General features: G+C 45.8%; 1 protein-coding gene across 7 annotated transcripts in view; it reads right to left on the bottom strand.

Moving 5' to 3' along the window:
• The window catches only part of LOC135897804 (uncharacterized), a 419017-nt gene that overhangs the window by 78513 nt on the left and 322163 nt on the right, over positions 1-18341 (bottom strand). For 6 of the 7 annotated variants that reach the window (XM_065426504.2, XM_065426507.2, XM_065426509.2 and 3 more), the window contains 2 exons: positions 14742-14922; positions 9708-9815 (listed from right to left, as the gene is read on the bottom strand). In XM_065426504.2, coding sequence (XP_065282576.2) covers positions 9708-9815; positions 14742-14922 — 289 coding nt within the window. Of the gene's footprint in view, positions 1-8473; positions 8745-9707; positions 9816-14741; positions 14923-18341 lie in introns of those variants that run through there. The other variant, XM_065426510.2, reaches the window with a different exon arrangement.

Raw genomic sequence — 18341 nt, 5'->3', positions numbered from 1 at the left:
TTATGACCTGCACATTAATCTTTATAATAACCATCAAACTGATGCTATCTTTCTAGACTACGCTAAAGCTATTGATACAGTTTTGCATCACCACTTACTACTGAAATTATCTCGATTGAACTTATATAACGTGTAAGAGTCTCACTAAGTGAAATGGATAAAAGAAGTGCTATCTAAATGTTTCCAGTTCGTCCTTGTCAATATCTACTTGTCCAAACTCGTTCCTGCGACATCAGGCATCCCTTAGGGCTTAGTCTTGGGACCGCATTTTTGCCTGATGTACATGAACGACCTCTGCTGCATGTATCTTATTCTGCATGTCCTATTCGCACGTTTGCTGGTGACTGTGCAATTTACCATAATGTGACCAACTTTTCCTTTTCAAACATCTCTACAGAATGACCTTGATAACACACAAAACTGGTGCAAGCTTTGGCAAAGAACCTTGAACCCTAACAAATGCAAGCGTGTTTCCTTTTCCTGCTGTCCTGCAATCCTGTAATCCTGTAATCCTGCAATCCTGCTGACCTGCAATCGTGTAAGTAGAGAGAAGGGGGTTCTCTCTACTTACACGATTGCAGGTGCCCCAGTGGAATCAGTTCTAACATATTTAGGCACAACCTTGCCCCAAGGCTTTTCCTGGAATGCGACTAACATCATTTCGTCAACAAAGAATACCTTAAAGTTTATAATACAGTAAAAGCTCGTTAATTCGACACCCGTTAGTTCAGAAATTTGGATCATTTGGACGGCTCTATTGGTTCCTGCCAAAGTGCATGTTATTCTATGGGACCAAAACTTTGCTAATTCATTAGAATTCGGCCCCACACTGCTTAATTCGGACAAATGCTGACGGCTGCCGCTACACGAAAGTGTGGTAAAGCAGCGCTGGCACCACTGGAGTGAAACTGAAAACTGAGAGGCATTGTCATGATTATCAATTAATCGGGGCGACCGCAGCATCACTGAACGTCAGTGTCTTCTTCCTTCGCTCAACTGTGCCTTCGATGCCATTTTCCCTTGTGTTGTCGAGTCGGCATCATCTCTTCTTGCGGAGTTTACTTTTTTCATTGTGACCGTATTTTGCATGCCACCACCATCGTGCGCTATAGTGATTGCAACGCTGGCAAAGCGGCAGAAGTACAAAGCCAGGAACTTGGCGACTAAGTTGGAAATTTTGCAGACTTTGAAGAATGGCGAATCGCGACAGCACGTTATGACCAAGTACAACGTGAAGCGGAGCACGTTGGGAACGTACGTGAAAAATGAGCAGCAGATTCTCCAAGCCTTTGAAAGAGAGAAGTTTCATGCACCAAGAAAGCGGTTGCAAACCGCAGCTCATCTCCAGCTCGAAGAAGCTTTGCTCCAGTGGGTTACTGACTGTCGCAACGCGCATCTGCCTTTGAGCAGACCTCTCATCATGACACAAGGTGAGAAGTGTGCTGCAATGATAAACACTGAATCGTTCAGAGCTTCAGAGACACACGAACTCGTCTTCAGAAGTGTTTGCGTCAAAAAGGCCAGCACTGACGAAAGTGTGACCACCCAGTGGAAAAATGTGAAGCTGCTTGAGCACATCGCCGCATATGAAACAAGCAACGTGTTCAATGCAGACGAAACTGCTCTATTTTTCAGAGCTCTGCCCGACAAGACAGTGACTTTCAAAGGGGACCCATGCATTAGTGGCAAGAAGTGCAAGCAAAGGATAACTGTGCTTCTTGCTGCCCATATGACTGGCACGGAGTGCTTGCCACTTGTTGTCATCGGGAAGGCGCGTAAGCCACATTGTTTAAAAAACATCAAAAGCCTTCCTGTCAAGTAGAGAGCGAAGAGGAAGACTTGGATGACCTCGGACATTTATAGAGGCTGGCTGCAGCAGTCAGACCGGCACTTCACGTCAAAGGACCACAAGATAATTATGGTTGTTCACAACTGCAGTGCACATAACTGTACAGTCAAACTGAAGAGTGTCAAGGTAGTTTTTTTGCCGCCCAACACTACATGTGCCCTTCAGCCAATGGACCAGGGCACTATTCACAACATGAAGTCGAAGTACCGAAAGCACTTGCTACAGCGAATGATCTTATGCTCAGAAGTTGGAAAGCTGTATGAAGTGGACTTACTCGGTGCAGTGTACATCGTCACCCACGTGTGGAAAGATACACCTCCGCAAGTCATCGCCAACTGTTTTCGGCACAGCAGTTTTGCGAGGCCCGAGCATGTGGCAGTAGCTGACAAGGTGTCAGCCGAGTCTGTCGATGATGACTGCCCGACCTTCGATGCTGTCCTTCCCATAGATGCGACTTTTCAGGCCTACATCGCGATTGATGATTGTGTCGCCACGACTAGTCTCCTGACTGATGAAGAAATTATTTATGACGTCACAGGTGCCTGGGAAGACTGATTCAGACGAAGAGTCATGCGAGGAGGTGCAGCTGCGACCTCGTCGCACCTCACAAGAAGTCCTGGAGGCACTTTTGATATGGGAGGGCGTCTGCCTGAGCAATTCCGACAGTTTTCGGGCTGTTGGCCACTTGGAAGAATTAAGAAAAATTGTGATGTCAGCCGGAATCTGGGCGAAAAAGCAGACGACTATTGCAATATACTTCAGTAAATAAAGGTATGCTTCTCCAACTTGATCTTAAGGTTGTCTTTCCTGATCATTTGTTAATTCAGCATTCAGATAATACGTACATTTTTCCCGGTCCCATGAGATCCAAATTAACAAGCTTTTACTGTACCTTTGTCATGCTCCGCAATATGTCAAGTTACTCGCACAAATACAAATAATTTGTCCAATCTCAACTCGAATACGCTGCTGCTACTTGAAACCCTCACTAAACATATACCATCAACGTAATGAAGAGTTCGGCAAAAGCCCGTCTGGTCGGGATAAAACAAGACAAAAGAAAGACGCACACCGACCAAATAAAACTTTAAAAGGCAAGACCTTTCAACTGCCATATGGAAGCCTTGTTCACAATGGGGCAAAAAAATAGAAGTGCCTGCTTAAGTAGGTTTTGGCATGTGACGCAAGCACTACGTGTAGCATGGGGGGAGGGTTCCTTCGTTTTGATGGAGCACGTGTCCTGTTGATCGTATCTCGAGAGACTCCAGGTACAGGTGTGACTTCTGGTTTGTTTCCAAGGCGATACACAAGCCCACGTCAAGTTTCTCTGCCGAAGCCATTCCCCTGCCGGAGCAAGGCGAGCTTTCACGGGTCGTCACAAACGTCTCCTTCGCTGATCACTTTGTTAAGCTGCATGCTACTCACGTTGCACGTAGCCGCTTCTTTATTCATTTCACGCGAGAAGATCAGCACTGGTTGAAGGAGGGATGTCTCTCGAGCCAGCGTGTCATTGTAGAGGCAACAGTCACCGAGGATGCTCGATGAAAACACAGAGCCACGAAATTGCTAAGTGGATGAGTATAGAATATGATGACAAAAGTCTAAATGTTAAAAAATGGGAGTGTGTTGGCCGCAGAAGGCGGCGGAGAAAGGGAGTGAAGTGAGAAGCTGCAGCTGATTCTTTCAAGCGATCGTAAGAATGCAAAATAGACAAGAGTCCGCACATGTAAGCAGTGCTTGTCAGTCCCAGGCGCTTAATTTTTTCGTGAGATCAGGAAGTAGAGATATACTGTTTGAGAGTTATAAACATGAGCAATAAAAAAAAATTAAGAAAAAGGTTAGCAGAAAGTGAGTTGTATCAACAGACTCATATTGGAGCTCATTGCTTTCATTTCACATTTGGTCCGATTAAGGTACGTCCTCACTTGTGGAAATAAGCGATCCCAAGGCGGCGTGCTTAAAAACATGTGCCGTGTTTCGAAGGACACATCCCTGCATGTTTGTGGTTGCGAGTAGTGGTGGGCAGGCGAGAGTTCTCGCCCTCTCTCGAGATGACTTGGGAGCCCGCGAGAATTCCTGCGCATACTGCAGGAACTCCGGCGTTGTTGCGGCGAGAACAATGACCTCACCGCCCACGTGATGACTTTGGCACCTGTGATTGGCTCGCTTGGGTTTGCGGAAACGCGGCACTGCAAAAGAAATGGGTTTGGGACCCATCCTTCTGCGGCAGAAAATGCTTGCCGCGAAAGCGCCTTTCGTGGTGCGCATCTCTAGGCACGCCGCCTTGCGCGCACTTATTTCCGCAAGTGAGGATGTACCTTTACTCGGTAGCTATGCAGCGCTGCGTTGCTCAGCACGAGGCCTTGGGTTCGATTCCTGGCCACAGCTGCTGCACTCAAAGAGATTTAACGCAAAAAATGCTCATGTACCATGCTTGGGGTGCGCAGTCAAGAACACGAAAATAAATACAGAGGCCTCCACCACAGTGTACCTCATTGTCCACTTTTCAGCTTCTGGATGCTAAACCTAACAGTTTAACATAACCTAACACTTCCCACACTGCTATGCTCTGAAAGGACAACACAATGTTATGCATATTTATCGCAAGCGAGATAACAGAGGAAAGTAGTGTGAATGACCCGTTAATTTTGGACACATATCACAAAACAAACGCCGCATACAGAGTGAGGATCATTAAATCACAGCCTTCCGGCTCTCAAAGTGTGAAATGTAAATTTAACAGGACACATATGAGATCAATAAATACCCACAGTCGCTGCAGACTCATGCGGGTGAACATAACCTTCTGCTGACTCACATTTTATTTAGAAGCATGAAATTACCATAAGTGTCCACGCTTGCCTTCATCTCAGGGGCGACACAGTGAAATTGTGAAAATTTTCAATTTTCTGATTTATTAATTTTTTCGCGATCCTGAGACTTTATTTACCACGTAGTCAAACATTATACCAAAATACACAGTAGAAATAGAGGAAACGGCACTTTCCTAGAGTGCTGTCATCAAAAACAATGAAAAAAATTTGGCTTCAAAAGGCCCCATCACACCCTGGATCGCCCGGCTATCCGTTGATGCAGTGCCGCCATCTTGGTATCATCGTCAAGAGGAGAGATCAGGGTTACAGATAGCCGAGCGACGCATTTCTCCACCAAAAAATAAACCAGCAAACGCAAGCGAAAAAAGGCAAATGCGGCATTGCGATTGGGCGCAGCAGTTTTGTGGGGCACAGAGCGAGTTCCTATTGGCTATTGTAGATTTGAATTGCTGACGAACCTCTGTCGCACGCATTTGTGCAGCAGCAAGCTGTGCGTTCCGATCAACATGATGACGATCATAGCAGCTTATGCACCTTTTCCGTCATGAGCCCCCAAAAAATCAAGTTCCGAACGGCCCACATGTGCGGAAGACCACGAAAGGCGTGGAAAAGAGGGAGAAAACTACTCGTAGAAGCGTATGCCGCCGAGCTTGTTGACGAGGCACGACTGGCACACATGGGCGACTGGGAAAATGTGCCCGCGTGCAGTATGCGACCACAGAACATTGCGAGCGATGGCGAAGGTGCATCCTCGAGTGAGGGTGAAGGCGCATTCGCGAGCGATGGTGACGGCGCGTCCGCGTGTGGTCGTGACGGCAACGCGACATCGGCGGAGGAGAAGTCGCGTTGAATATTCAACTGCGGATTTCAGCTCCAACTCTCACTAATAAAAAGGTTGTGCAATGAGAGACAAGAGCGGAAGTTTTGAATGCCCAGTCATCTGCCTCTGCATGATGGATGGTTCCACAATGATCAAAACGGCAACTAAGGTGCACAAAAGTGCTGCAAGAATGCAAAAAAACGACATCAAAATGTAAAGTAGATGTGTCCTCATAGGCAAAGGACTGCATCTCAGGCGGGTTTTAGGTGCTCAAAGTAAAAGTAAAGATTTGAATGTTTACAACAAATGATGCTTTGAGCTACGTTTTCTCAGCTTTCATTTCTTATGCAGTTGCTTTCAGTCATCACAGTGCCAGTTCACAATGAATGAAGACAAAATTATTCTGTCTTTTACACTAAGATCCTGGAACATTGATCAGTGTAATAAGGCTGTTCATTTTTAACTGCAGCTCATAAAAAAAATTGTTTTTTTTTTTGCAGAAGTTGTTAGTAAGACAATATGCATAGGAAAGCTAAAAAGCTATTCTTGTGCTCATTTTGGCATTTAAAAAATAAACTAATAGCTTTATTGAATAGAATGGGCCTTTGTGAACATGCAGATGTAAAAATCCTGGCAAACTTACGTGTAATGAATTAATTAACTCAGGGAAAATAATTTACTTAATGAATTAATTAAATGAAAACTGCTTTGAATACTCATTTTTTCCCAGGGTCGTAAATGAATGGAATCAGCTGTCCAACGATGTGGTGTTGCAGCCATTCCTGAATTTGTTTATGTCCCATATTGTGTAATTTCCTTATTTTTCGCTCTGTTACATTTGCACTTGCAGTAGATGCATTGATTCAGTTGTACTCGAAGCGTATCTTTTATTTCATGATATCTGTATTGTCTTTTTACTAGCACATGTAATTTTTCTTTTGTTAGCCCTGCTAATCATGTCATAATGATGTATCCCCATCCTGCAAAAAACCGGTAACGGGATTGCAGTATTTGTAAATAAATAAATAAATGAATAAATAAATAAATAACTTACATTACAGGCTATGAATTGTAACTCGAAAACTATAATAAATAGCACAGAACTAACTTCAGTTATGATATCAGCATAAGTCACCCTGCATGCCAAATTTCATCAATTTATTCCCATCAATAATAATAAAAAAATGTTTTCATTGCCACGTTGCCCCTTAAAGGGACACTAAAGGCAAATGTTAAGTCAAGCTAGAATGAAAGGACACAGGACGAGTGCTGACTCACAACTACGTTTGCTGAAACACGCATCAGGTATATAAGCGACACAGGTGATCATGTGGTCAATCAAGGAAGCCACAATTATACCTGATGTGTGTTTCAGTAAACGTAGTCGTGAGTCAGCGCTCGTCCTGTGTCTTTTCACTACGTCGTCGTCTTGTTCGTGCTGTTCCCATTATGAATGTACACCAACTCGCCCAACTTTCCACTTTAATAAATCAAGCTAGAATGATGGATTAGTGCTCGAGAATATTTAAGGCGTCAATATTATCGGGATTAGAGCCTTAATAATAGAGAAATTGAAGTAAATGCAGGACATGGTTAGAGACTCCCCCAAGACATTCAAGCACTTTCCCAATGACGAAAGCACTCCTCAGTTAACTTCTGTCACTAGTACTTAACCAGTCGATGCAAAGAGCATCTTAGTATTGAATTGTAAGATGAAATAAAATGCTGCTTGTCCAGTTCTATTTCATTTTTGGAAAAAAGAACTAATTGAAATGACATGGGTGGACGAAAGGTTTTGTTTACACTCGACTGCGCACAGCCAACACTTTCATGTTTCCGTAGTTTCGTTATTGTGTAATGCTGCACTGGTTTTGCTGGCTCATGAAACACGCACAAACTGCAAGCAGCAGAGAATTCAACTTCCATGCGATGTCGCAGGATGCTCGAATCGTCTACGCCACCTGACCAAAAAGCAGCTGCAGCGGTGAATCCACCACTCTGGATGGATGTTATGAGTGTCCCCTTTGGAATGAGGCGGTGGGTTGCACCACCAAGCTCTTGCTATTATACTGCTTAATGTCCTACCTAGGTTAAACATTAAAAAAACAAAAAGAAAGACTATGAACTCCCACAACCAAATTTTCTGATCCCCTACTGCGCATTGTGCTTTTGTACGCCACTGTTGTTTGTCATTTCCCTACTTCCACCAATCTTGCAATCGCCTCTAACTAATCTCTATTGTGGACATGTTTACTTTCCCCCTGCTCTTACTCAACCCAAAGGCTCAGGAGGTCAGAGGTGCCTAAATCAACTGCTGGGCAGACACCTTCACATTCTAATAAAAGATACTCCATCATTTCCCAAGATTTGCCACAGCAAGCACATCCTTCTTCCATGTTGAATCTCGCTTTATAAGTGCGTGTTCTAATGCATCCTGATCTCGCCTCAAAAGGTAATGAGCTTCCCTCTGAGTTATGATAAATTGTTTCTTTCCTGATTTCGTTTTTTCCTCTTAAGTAGTTACTCATGGCAGGTTTCTTTTCCATTGCAGCCACCCATGAGATTATCTCAGCCTCTATGATTTTCCGCTTGACGTTCCTTGTTGTTGCATTGCTCACCATACAGGCCGCATACTTGCTGTTAAGCTTCCTATTTCTTTTCCTCCACTGTGAATCAATGTTATTCCTGTACAAATACCTGAACTCTCTCCCAGCCCACTTATTTTCTTCCATATTGCTCATTCGTTCTTCATAATTAATTTTACTGCGAGCTTCACTCACTTCAAAACTTGTCCAGGCCATATCACCCTGCACAGCTTCATTTGTAATCTTCCCGTGAGTGCCCAATGTGAGGCGTTAACGATTAATTAATCTGTAAAGTCCAATATGGACAGCAGAGGGACATCCAGTTTATGTATCTTCGGTAAGCCATAAAGTGCAGAGGGTACACACCGTTGTGTCAAAGAAGTGACTGATTGAGGGAACTGTGCTCAGGAGAAACAAAGTGGGACACATCTGCTAGGGGTCTCTGCAGTTCCTTCTGTGCCCTCAAGGTAGGGCCCAAGGTGAGCCAGATGGAAGTGTCCTGGTCCTCAAGCAGATCCAGCATTTTTCTTTTGAAGACGGACGTATCCAGGAGAAACTGTGGCCATGTCAGCAGGTACAATGACGATCTCAGAGTCGTCACGAAGCCGTTGAGGTGGCTCTTGTGTGCAAACTGAGGCATGCACTTGCAAGTGAAGCTACGAAAAGAATGGCAGTGTTTATACAAGATCTCCAGTGTGGATTGCAATATATTAGGGAGACTTTAAACAGCAGCTGCACCAGCACCATAATAATGTGCACAAGAAAAGAGTGGTGTCAAATGCTTTGGCAGAGCATGCAGCAACGACTAAGCACTATATAGACTGGGTGAACTCTAGTATAGTTAGCCAGGAAAGAAACTGGAAGTCGCACTTCTACCTGGGGTCCTTCGAGATACAATCAACAAGACAAAGGCTCAATCGAAACGAAGGAACCCTCGCCCTGTCTTACATGTGGTGCTTGCGTCACATGCTAAAACTTACTTAAACAGGCAATTCTACTAAATTTGCCCCACTGTGAGCAAGGCTACCACATGGAAGTCGAAACAGCTTGCTTTTTAAAGTTTTATTTGGTTGGCGTATGGCTTTCTTTTGTCATATACCTTCAATGCGCTCAAATCGGTACTGAATCACGTGACTGCATTCATTCATTCTTCCTATTCGTATGACATCAGCATTCATTGTTAAACGCAGAATGTGGCTTGACACCTTTTTTTTTTCGTTGCCGTATTTCCATGCTCTCTTTCTATCAGAAATTCTTTTACAGCTCACTTAACCACCCTCCTTACACTATTCCATGTTCTTCACAAACATAACACCGCACCAGCCATCAAATGCAAGTTGCTCATCCTCGCACACAAACCGTCACATTTCAAGCTTCATTGTTTCCTTGGGAACTAAGGACTGAAACAACTTTCCTTGCAATGTTACCGCCATCATGTCACTCAGAATTTTTGGAACCTGTTTCGATTGAATTTCACTGCAGCCACCTGCTTTTACCTAAGTACATGTTTATGTAATACACTGAACAGGGTTGTTAAGGAAATAAAGTAAAGTGACTCGAGCAATTCCTTTGGCTCTCTCTGGAGCATGCTAAGAAAGACATTATTCTTTTAAGCCCACCATTTCAGACCAGTTGATGCAGTCACCCAAGTGCAGCTCTTCTAGACCATGCAGGAGGCTGACAAGGAACACCACAGCTGGGGTCATGTTCTGCACGGTCACCAGAGACTGCAAGTACGCAGGAGACAGATGAGATCGCATCAAGTGCCATAGCTCTTCCAAGGAACCCCCAATGCTAGGTCATCACACGCTAGGTAAATCCCATGTAGCCGGAAGAAGTGGAGTCGAGACGCGAGCTTACAGCGAACACAAAACAAAATGTTTATTGCCACATCCAAACTCCCTAGCTTTGCTCTCGTCACTCCCTCTTCTGCTCACAGCAGTAGGTGGCGCTAGTAGCCGGTGGCGCTAGCAGCACAACACTAACAATTGCCACACTCCTCCCCCTTTAGTTCTTGACATGGAGAATACCGGTTTACAGGGTGTCCTGTGCGGGCACCTTTTCGCAGTGCAACAGAGCTTTCTCCCGACAGGACAACTGCTGCTGGCAGCCCAGTTCTGTTGTGTGGCTGACTTTGTGCCTGTTCTGGCTCAGCAGCAGCTCCTGCAGGCTCCACAGGCTCTGTTGCTTGTTGCTCAGATGGCTGATCTAGAGGCACAGTGTTTGCAGATGGTGGTGGCTGTACAAGGTTCGGGCGAATGTGATCCCCATGTCTGTGCCACACAGTTCCATCTTGTAATACAACCTCAGATGAAGCGCAGCTCGCAGGTCCGCTAACAGAAGCAGGTACCCATTGTGGACCTGATCGGAAGTTGCTGGTAAACACTGGGGCACCCGAGTTCATTATTGGCGCACTGTGGCAACCCTTGTCTGCATGCAGTTTTTGCTTTACCTGCTTCATTTGAACAAATGATAGAAGACTTGGGCACATGACATCCAGGGGTGTCTTGATTCTTCTTCCCATGAGCAACTCGCACGGTGCACAGCCTGTTACTTTATGAGGCGTAGTGGAAGAGCACCCTGGCCACTTGTGTCCTGAATTCACCCGGTGTGCTTTTCTTCAGTTTATCTTTGACAGTCTGTACTACCCACTCTGCAGCCCCGTTGGAAGCAGGGTGATATGGAGGCACCAGCATGCGACGGATGCCATTCCTGTTCAGGAAATCAGCGTACTGGCTGCTGGTGAATTCGGGCTCATTGTCGGAAACAATGTTGCCTGGCATCATTGTTTCCGACAATGACGACATGTTAAGACATGTTCCGACATGTTAAGAAAAGGCAGTCCTGAACACAGAGATCGTGGCCTCTGCAGATGGTGATGGAACAGGATGAACTTCTACCCACTTGGAAAAAGCATCCACCATCACTTCCTCGTGATGGTGGATAAAATAAACATGGATCCTGGACCATGGCTTGTCAGGAAATGGCCATGGCATAACTGGTATCCTCCAGCCAGACTTCTGGTGCGCTTGGCAAACAGGACAGTTCTGCACCTGGTTCGTCATGTCATTGTCGATTCCAGGCCACCACACATGGGACCTAGCAATCATCTTTGATTTCTCAATTCCAGGGTGGCCAGCATGCAAAACCTTAAGTACTTGGGATTGCAGGGACTTCGGAATTATGACACGGGCTCCCCACAAGCGGCATCCTTCATGCAGACTAAGTTCATTGGTCCTCATAGCATAAGGGCCTCAGTCTCCTCCTTCCGGAAAAGGACTCCCAGTCAGGGCAGCCTCAGCCACTTGTGACAGCATGGGATCCCTTGCTGTAGCATGTCTTACGACTGCAGGTGACAGGACATCAGGGTATGCTTGTTCCAACATGAAGACATTGGCAGGCGTAGAGTCATGAACCTCAGTTGCGGGAAGAGGTAGCCGGCTGAGTCCATCAGCATGGCCTAGCATACTGCCTGGCTTGTAGACGAGCTTGAATTGATAGCTTGATAGTGTGAGTGCCCGCCTGAAGACTCTCGGTGATGCCTGGCTTGGCACAGCTCGACTTGAGCCAGAGTCCTAGCAACGGCTGGCGGTCTGTTACAGCGGTGAACGGCCTTTCCCACAGGTAGTGATGAAATTTGTGGACACCAAGCACCAAAGCAAGACCTTCCTTGTCAGTTTGACTATAGTTCTGCTCAGCAGCAAGCATAGTATGTGAAGCAAAAGCTACAGGTCTTTCGGTTCCATCTGCTTCGGTCTGTGCCAAGACTGCACCAACACCATAGGGTGATGCATCGCAACTGAGCACAAGTGGTTTCTCAGAACAGTAGCGGACCAGAACAGGTGCATCTGACAAGAGCTTTTTACTTGTGATGAATGCTTGCTGTTGCTCTTTCCCCCAGCTCCACTTTTCCCCCTCAAGAAGCAGCTGATGCAAAGGACATAGTCTCGTTGAGATGTTTGACAAAAACTGCCTGTAGAAATTAAGCAGACCAAGATAGCTTTGAAGCTCCTTCACATTCTGTGGCTCTGGTGCATTGATGATGGCCTCTACCTTCTCGGGGTTGGGCTTTAGACTTTGCTTGCACATAATGTGGCCCAAATATTCCACTTCGGGAGCGAAGAAAACGCACTTCTCCAGCTTCAACCTAAGGCCCACTTCCCAAAGTTTCTGCAAGACAATCGTCAGATTCACCAAGTGGTCTTTGTCATTGATGCCTGCAATAACAATATCGTCAAAGTACACAGCTGTTTTCGGCACACCACGAAGCAGATTTTCCATCCCTCGCTGAAAGATAGCAGGTGCAGCAGAGACACCAAAGGTAAGCGTGTATACTGGAAGAGATCCATGTGTGTGTTGATGGTCACAAATTCCCGGCTTTTTACATCCAAAAATATCTGCTGGTAGGCGCCTCGCAGGTCAAGTTTGGTAAACTTCTGACCTCCCGACATGGCTGCCCACAGCTCTTCAGCCCGCGGAACTGGGTAGGTTTCCATGAGTGACACAGCATTGACTGCTTAAAATCCCCGCAAATTCTTATTGTGCCATTCTTTTTCTGAACTGGCACAATCAGTGCTGCCCATTTGACTGTCTTCACAGAAACGAGAATGTTCTCACACTGCAACCTCGGGATCTCCTAGCTGTGTTATGAGGTCCACCAACGTGAACGGAAGTGGGCGCAGTTTGCAGAATTTCAGCACTGCATCTGGAGGCACAAGAATTTTGGCGGAAAATCCCTTGAACGTGCCAATGCCCTCTGCAGACACTTCAGGAAAATGAGCAATAAGTTCGCTGACATCATGAACTTGGTTAATCTGTTTGAATCCTTCGACGCCAATGCCCAAAGCTTGGAACCAGTTGCGCCCGAGCAACGTTGGAGCAGTGCCGTTCGTGAGGTACAACAAAAGGACCTGTTCGTACCCGTTCGCTTGTGTATCCGTTGCAAATGTTTGCCTTGCACTTGACTTGCTCAAGCTCCCCATTAAACCTGCGTAAAAATGCGTTTTAATGTTCTAGACTCACTTCTGGAAAGGCCCGCTGAAACTTGTCTACTGGCATTACAGAGACGCTTGCACCGGTGTTTAACTCCATCGGAAACGGCTTCCCAAACATTTCCACAGTGACGAGGAAGGGCCGCACAGTCAGCTCACCGCTTAGGTGCCACATGTCAAAAACGTCAGCGCCGCGAGGAACATGAAGCACGTTGGTGTCGTCAACAGTGTTTACCTATGCGGTATATGTTGATCGTGTTGGAACATTCCTCACAGCAGATGTGTTTTCCTTCGCAAATGTGTTGGCCTTCCGCGAGTTGCAGACGACCAGGTGCCACATGTCAAAAACGTCAGCGCCGCGAGGAACATGAAGTACGTTGGTGTCGTCAACAGTGTTTACCTATGCGGTACGTGTTGATTGTGTTGGAACAGTCCTCACAACAGATGTGTTTTCCTTCGCAAATGTGTTGGCCTTCCGCGAGTTGCAGATGACCGTCAAGTGCCCCACTTTCTTACAGTAGTGACATTGCGACTTGCTGTGTCTACATTGCAACACTAAATGACTTCTGTCACTGCAGTGGCAACACGCTATGCTCTTAGTCGCAGACGCTACCCGGTGAGTAGGAAAACCCGGTAAACTACTTGCAGTGGTCTGACACAGTTCACCGGCATCCTTTTTAGCGGCTTCCATCACCAGGGCAGTTTTCACTGTGTCCTCAAATGTGAGGTCAGAACTCTCGAGTAGCCGCGTCTGAACCGCTGCGTTGGTTATACTATTCGGTCTCTCAGCATGTTGTTGAGTTCGGTTCCATAATTGCAGTGTTCAGACGAACACTTCAGGGCTGCAACAAAGTCGCTGACTGCTTCTTCTTTGGAACGCCCCCTTGAATTGAAGCGAAACTGTTGCACAACGATGGATGGGGTGGGGGCGTAGTGCCTGCCAAGTACAGCCAGTATCTGGTCGAGCGTTGTACCTTGGGGCGTTTCCGGCTTAAAAAGGTTGCGAAGTAGTGCATAGGTACGAGGCCCGCAGCAGTTAAAAAATATTGACCTTTTCTTTGCTGGCACAACGTCGTTGGCTTTGAAGAACTCTTAAATGCATGTAAGCAGGCCAAGTGTCGCCTTTTCCCTCGAACGCTTCAATCCTACCAAAAGTAGGCATGGTTGTTCATGCAGTTCGGTGCACCTTCATCGCCAGTTTGTCGCATGTAGCCGGAAGAAGTGGAACCGTGACCCGAGCTTACAGCGAACACAAAACAAGCTGTTTATTGCCCCATCCAAACTCCCCAGCCCTGCTCTCGTCACTCCCTCTTCTGCTCGCAGCAGTAGGTGGCGCTAGCAGCGCAACACTAATAATTGCCACATTTGCTCTTGTGCTCACTGAACCTTGAGTCAGACTACCTGGCATTGGCCAGAGAATGTCAGTATGACCCTATGTCTAGTTGTGCCAAAGCTTATATCTCGGCAACACTGTTAGCAAACTAGCTCAATACCACATCTCCCTGGGCTTTGCCATCATTCATTACTCAAAATACTACACACATGCAGTGGGTATTATTGTAGCAGTACTGTTAAACGTAAAAACACGATGGCAAAAGAGAAAAAAAAAAACACAGCCAAAACACAATATGACAGCACAGGCTGTCAGATGGCTTCCCTCACCAGTGCTCGCAGATTCTGGCACCGCTGGGCCAGGTTGTGCGCCGGCATGGTCAATGGGAGGAGAGCCAAGCCATGGGCGCCACGCAGCTCCAGCCTCTCCAGGCCTGCCACGCATAGCAGCTCCGACAGGCCACCCAGGGATGCTGGATGGTGCTGTGTCTCTCGGCCCACTGCCCCGCCCCTAGCAGAGAGGGCCCTTTCAAGTCAATGACCCTCCACGTTTATGCACTACGAAGGGAAGCTACATTCTGAATGTGTTCCAATGTTGGAAAGCATTGGAGACTATCCACGTGGACAGCTAAAAGAGATAGCTTCGAGCCCAAGTAATAGAATGCATCCGAAAACATCTGGAATACTCTGGAACATGATACAACCTCGTGGCAACAAGAAAAAGCTAATAAAACCACATATTATGGCTGTATTTGAACACTTCGCATGTGCGAACCTATAAATAACACTATGTAGCTTACATTAGGCATAAGCAATACATTAGGTCGCACTTTCCATTACACCGGAAAGTGCGACTATTTCTTGTGTGCAGACAGCCTTCCTGTTAAGTTTCCAAGCCGTCTGCTCAGCCACCATTTTGTTTGGATAACAGAGCAGTTTGCATCGCTTACGACTTTGATACCGTCTTCGCGAAGCTGTCTTATTTGACAGCTCTGTTACAATTGGAACGAGACTTATTATGGCTGCTGTCTGTTCAGTGCTCTACTTTGCCATCTATGGTGAATATTGGAACACAGCCTATGAATGGACTGCTCACAGAGATGTAAGGTCACTCTTGAATACCCTGTGCCTGAAGATCTTGTACCATTCATAATTGCAGATTTCAATCCGCAGGTGAGTTCATTATGACACAAAATATTGATCAGTATAAAACTAATGGTTGCACTCCAGCTGTTATAACCTGTATTACATTCAGCAGTACAGTCGTGGACAATATGAGTGGGAACATGGAATTCGTTACAAACATTGATTACCTGTGTGCTTAGAATGACAGAAAGCTGAGCTAGTTGGTAAGGATTCATTATGCAAAATAGAAGTGAGGCGTGCAGACAGGACACAAGAGTAGAGAAGTGGACAACACGAACGCCGACTATCAACTGAAGGGAGCACTGAGGCGAAAAATGAAAGAAGACACAAGACTCATCTGCGCATGCTCAGGAATGGTAACACCACGTGTCAATCGGGTACACGTGCTGGTCTATGTGAGAAATAACTGTTAAGGCTCTTAATCTCTTCCTTATGTAAAGTAATCGAAGGCTGACTCACGCACACACTTCCACCATTATAGATATGCCATGCCTCTACCATAAGACGCGTATCTTCATTCTTATGCCTGTACAATATTGCGCATTCATCTAACTCTGGCTTGCAGTTACAATCTTGGCAATGTAGCGAAAGATTAGAAGGCGATCCACCGGTTAACGACCTTTTATGTTCCATTAGCCTCTGATTGATACACCGTCCCGTCTGCCCTACGTAGAACTGGCCACAGCTAAGGGGAATTTTATAAACCACACCCATACGACAGTAAGTAAAACTGTTGTTCTTATTGTGCTTCACCAGAAAATTATCTGTTCATTTCTTGCCCTTTACCCGCTCCTTTTTATTCTGTACGGCAGCGCATATCTTACCTAGCTTATTGGGAGCAGTGAAAGCAACATTAACATCATATCTACTAGCAACATTTTTAAGCCTGTGCGACACTGAATGAATATACGGAATAGCCACTACTCTTTTTTTGCTCTTACTGCTTTCTGTAATCGAGTCCATCCCTCTCGAAACTGACTTCTTTAGGCGCTCAGCCACGGTGGCCACCGCTACACTAGGATAACCTGCCTCTAATAGGCGCCGGACCTGCGCATTAAAACTGGCGCTCATTCTGTGCATGCAGGATCTTGTGAGGGAAGCACGACATGGCAATTCCGTTTTTTACTAATTTAGAATGCTTGGATTGAAAGTTTAGCAACGGCTTCGAAGATCTAGGGGAGTTGAGTAGAATTTGTTGCTGGGCGAGTTGGTTGGGATCTTAAGAATACATTGTTGCTCCAAAAAAGGAAAATAAAGACTTGGGAAGGAAGAGTATGAAACGACAGATTGAGCGCTGAACTTCAACTGATTTTATTCCTACAGCAGGACAGGGAGAATGAACAAATGTGCATGCGTACACTAGTGTTGCCTAGAGCGATTCCAGTGACGTTTTTAACAGTTGCAACTCGTTTTCAAACAGAAAAACAGATGTGTCACTAATACAACTCGTGCCTCTCTCTTTAATGTGATATGCCTCCAAAAGTTCTCTTGCTAACGTATCACCACTCCTGCCAAGTATCTTTATCTCACGCAGCAGTGGCTGGCATCTGCCTTCCAGGCAAATCGTGCAATGTGCAGGTAAATGCGCATTACCTTTATTGATTACAGATAATTCGTGCTCCCGGGTCCGGTCATTAACACATCTCCCCGTTTGTCCAACGTAGGATTTCCCACATTTTAGCAGTATTTCGTACATAACGCCCATCACACAATTGACGTACTGTCTAGTGTGCTTTTTCTGGCATCCTGACTTCTTGTCAACGCGGCTTCTGTGCGGACACAGTCCAGCCAACTTGCGTGGTGCCGAGAAAACAACTGGCACACCAAACCTAGTAGCGACTTTTTTCAACTTGTGGGAAAGCTTGTGGACGTATGGCACCACTGGGGGTTCGCCTCGTTTTTGGTCTGGCCTAGGCGCATGCCTTTTCCCCTTCACCTTCTGGAGCAATTTGTTACACACCGCCCCAACGACCGAGCTCGGGTAGCCGGCTGTGTGTAGCCTCGCCAATTGCTTATCAAAGCTAGTCTGCATCGTGTAGTGGCACGACTTCACGAGAGCAGATTCAAGGCAAAGAGTGGCTATTCCTCTTTTAACTAACTTTGAGTGTGCCAAATCATACGGTAGCAATTCCTTCTGGGCACGTGGGCTATACTGCCAACATACGTGGTCTTTGTCAAAAAACAAAGACAGATATAAAAACTGAAGAGTGCCATGGGAAGGTATTTCATGTACAAATAGCATGCCCTTCCCATGTAGTCTAAAAACAACTAAGACCTGGCTAATGCACTGGTCAACGGTAAAATCATGGTTACCTTTTAAAAGAATTCAAAAGTCATCGACATATCTAAAACCCTTAAGGTAGAACCTAACGTCAAAGGAACTGTGCAGGTCGCGGTCAATTGAAGCCAAGAAAATGTCACACAGCACAGGAGCGACGCAGGACCCGATGCATATCCCTTGTCGTTGAACATACAATTCATCGTTAAAAGAAATAAAAGTAGACTTTAAGTAAAATTCTAATAAAACCATAAAGCTGTCAATGGATATGCCCACTAGATTCTGAAAATCTACAGGGTCGTTGCGATCAATGCAATCCCTAATGGAGGCACACATTTCCTGTTAAGGCACTGAGTAAAACAAATCAACCACGTCCACAGAAAAGGCGTATGCGATAGAGGGGTTTCCTTTCAGGAATTGAATTACATCTCTAGAGCGCTAAGTCATGAAAGGATCATTCACTTGCAACGTTTTTAAGTTTTTTAAAAGAAACTGGCTAACTATCT

This window comes from Dermacentor albipictus, chromosome 7 (assembly GCF_038994185.2).
Source record: "Dermacentor albipictus isolate Rhodes 1998 colony chromosome 7, USDA_Dalb.pri_finalv2, whole genome shotgun sequence".
Taxonomy (NCBI): Eukaryota; Metazoa; Arthropoda; class Arachnida; order Ixodida; family Ixodidae; genus Dermacentor; species Dermacentor albipictus.
The sequence above is the reverse complement of the archived record's forward strand: the minus strand, read 5'-3'. Positions and strand labels throughout refer to the sequence as shown.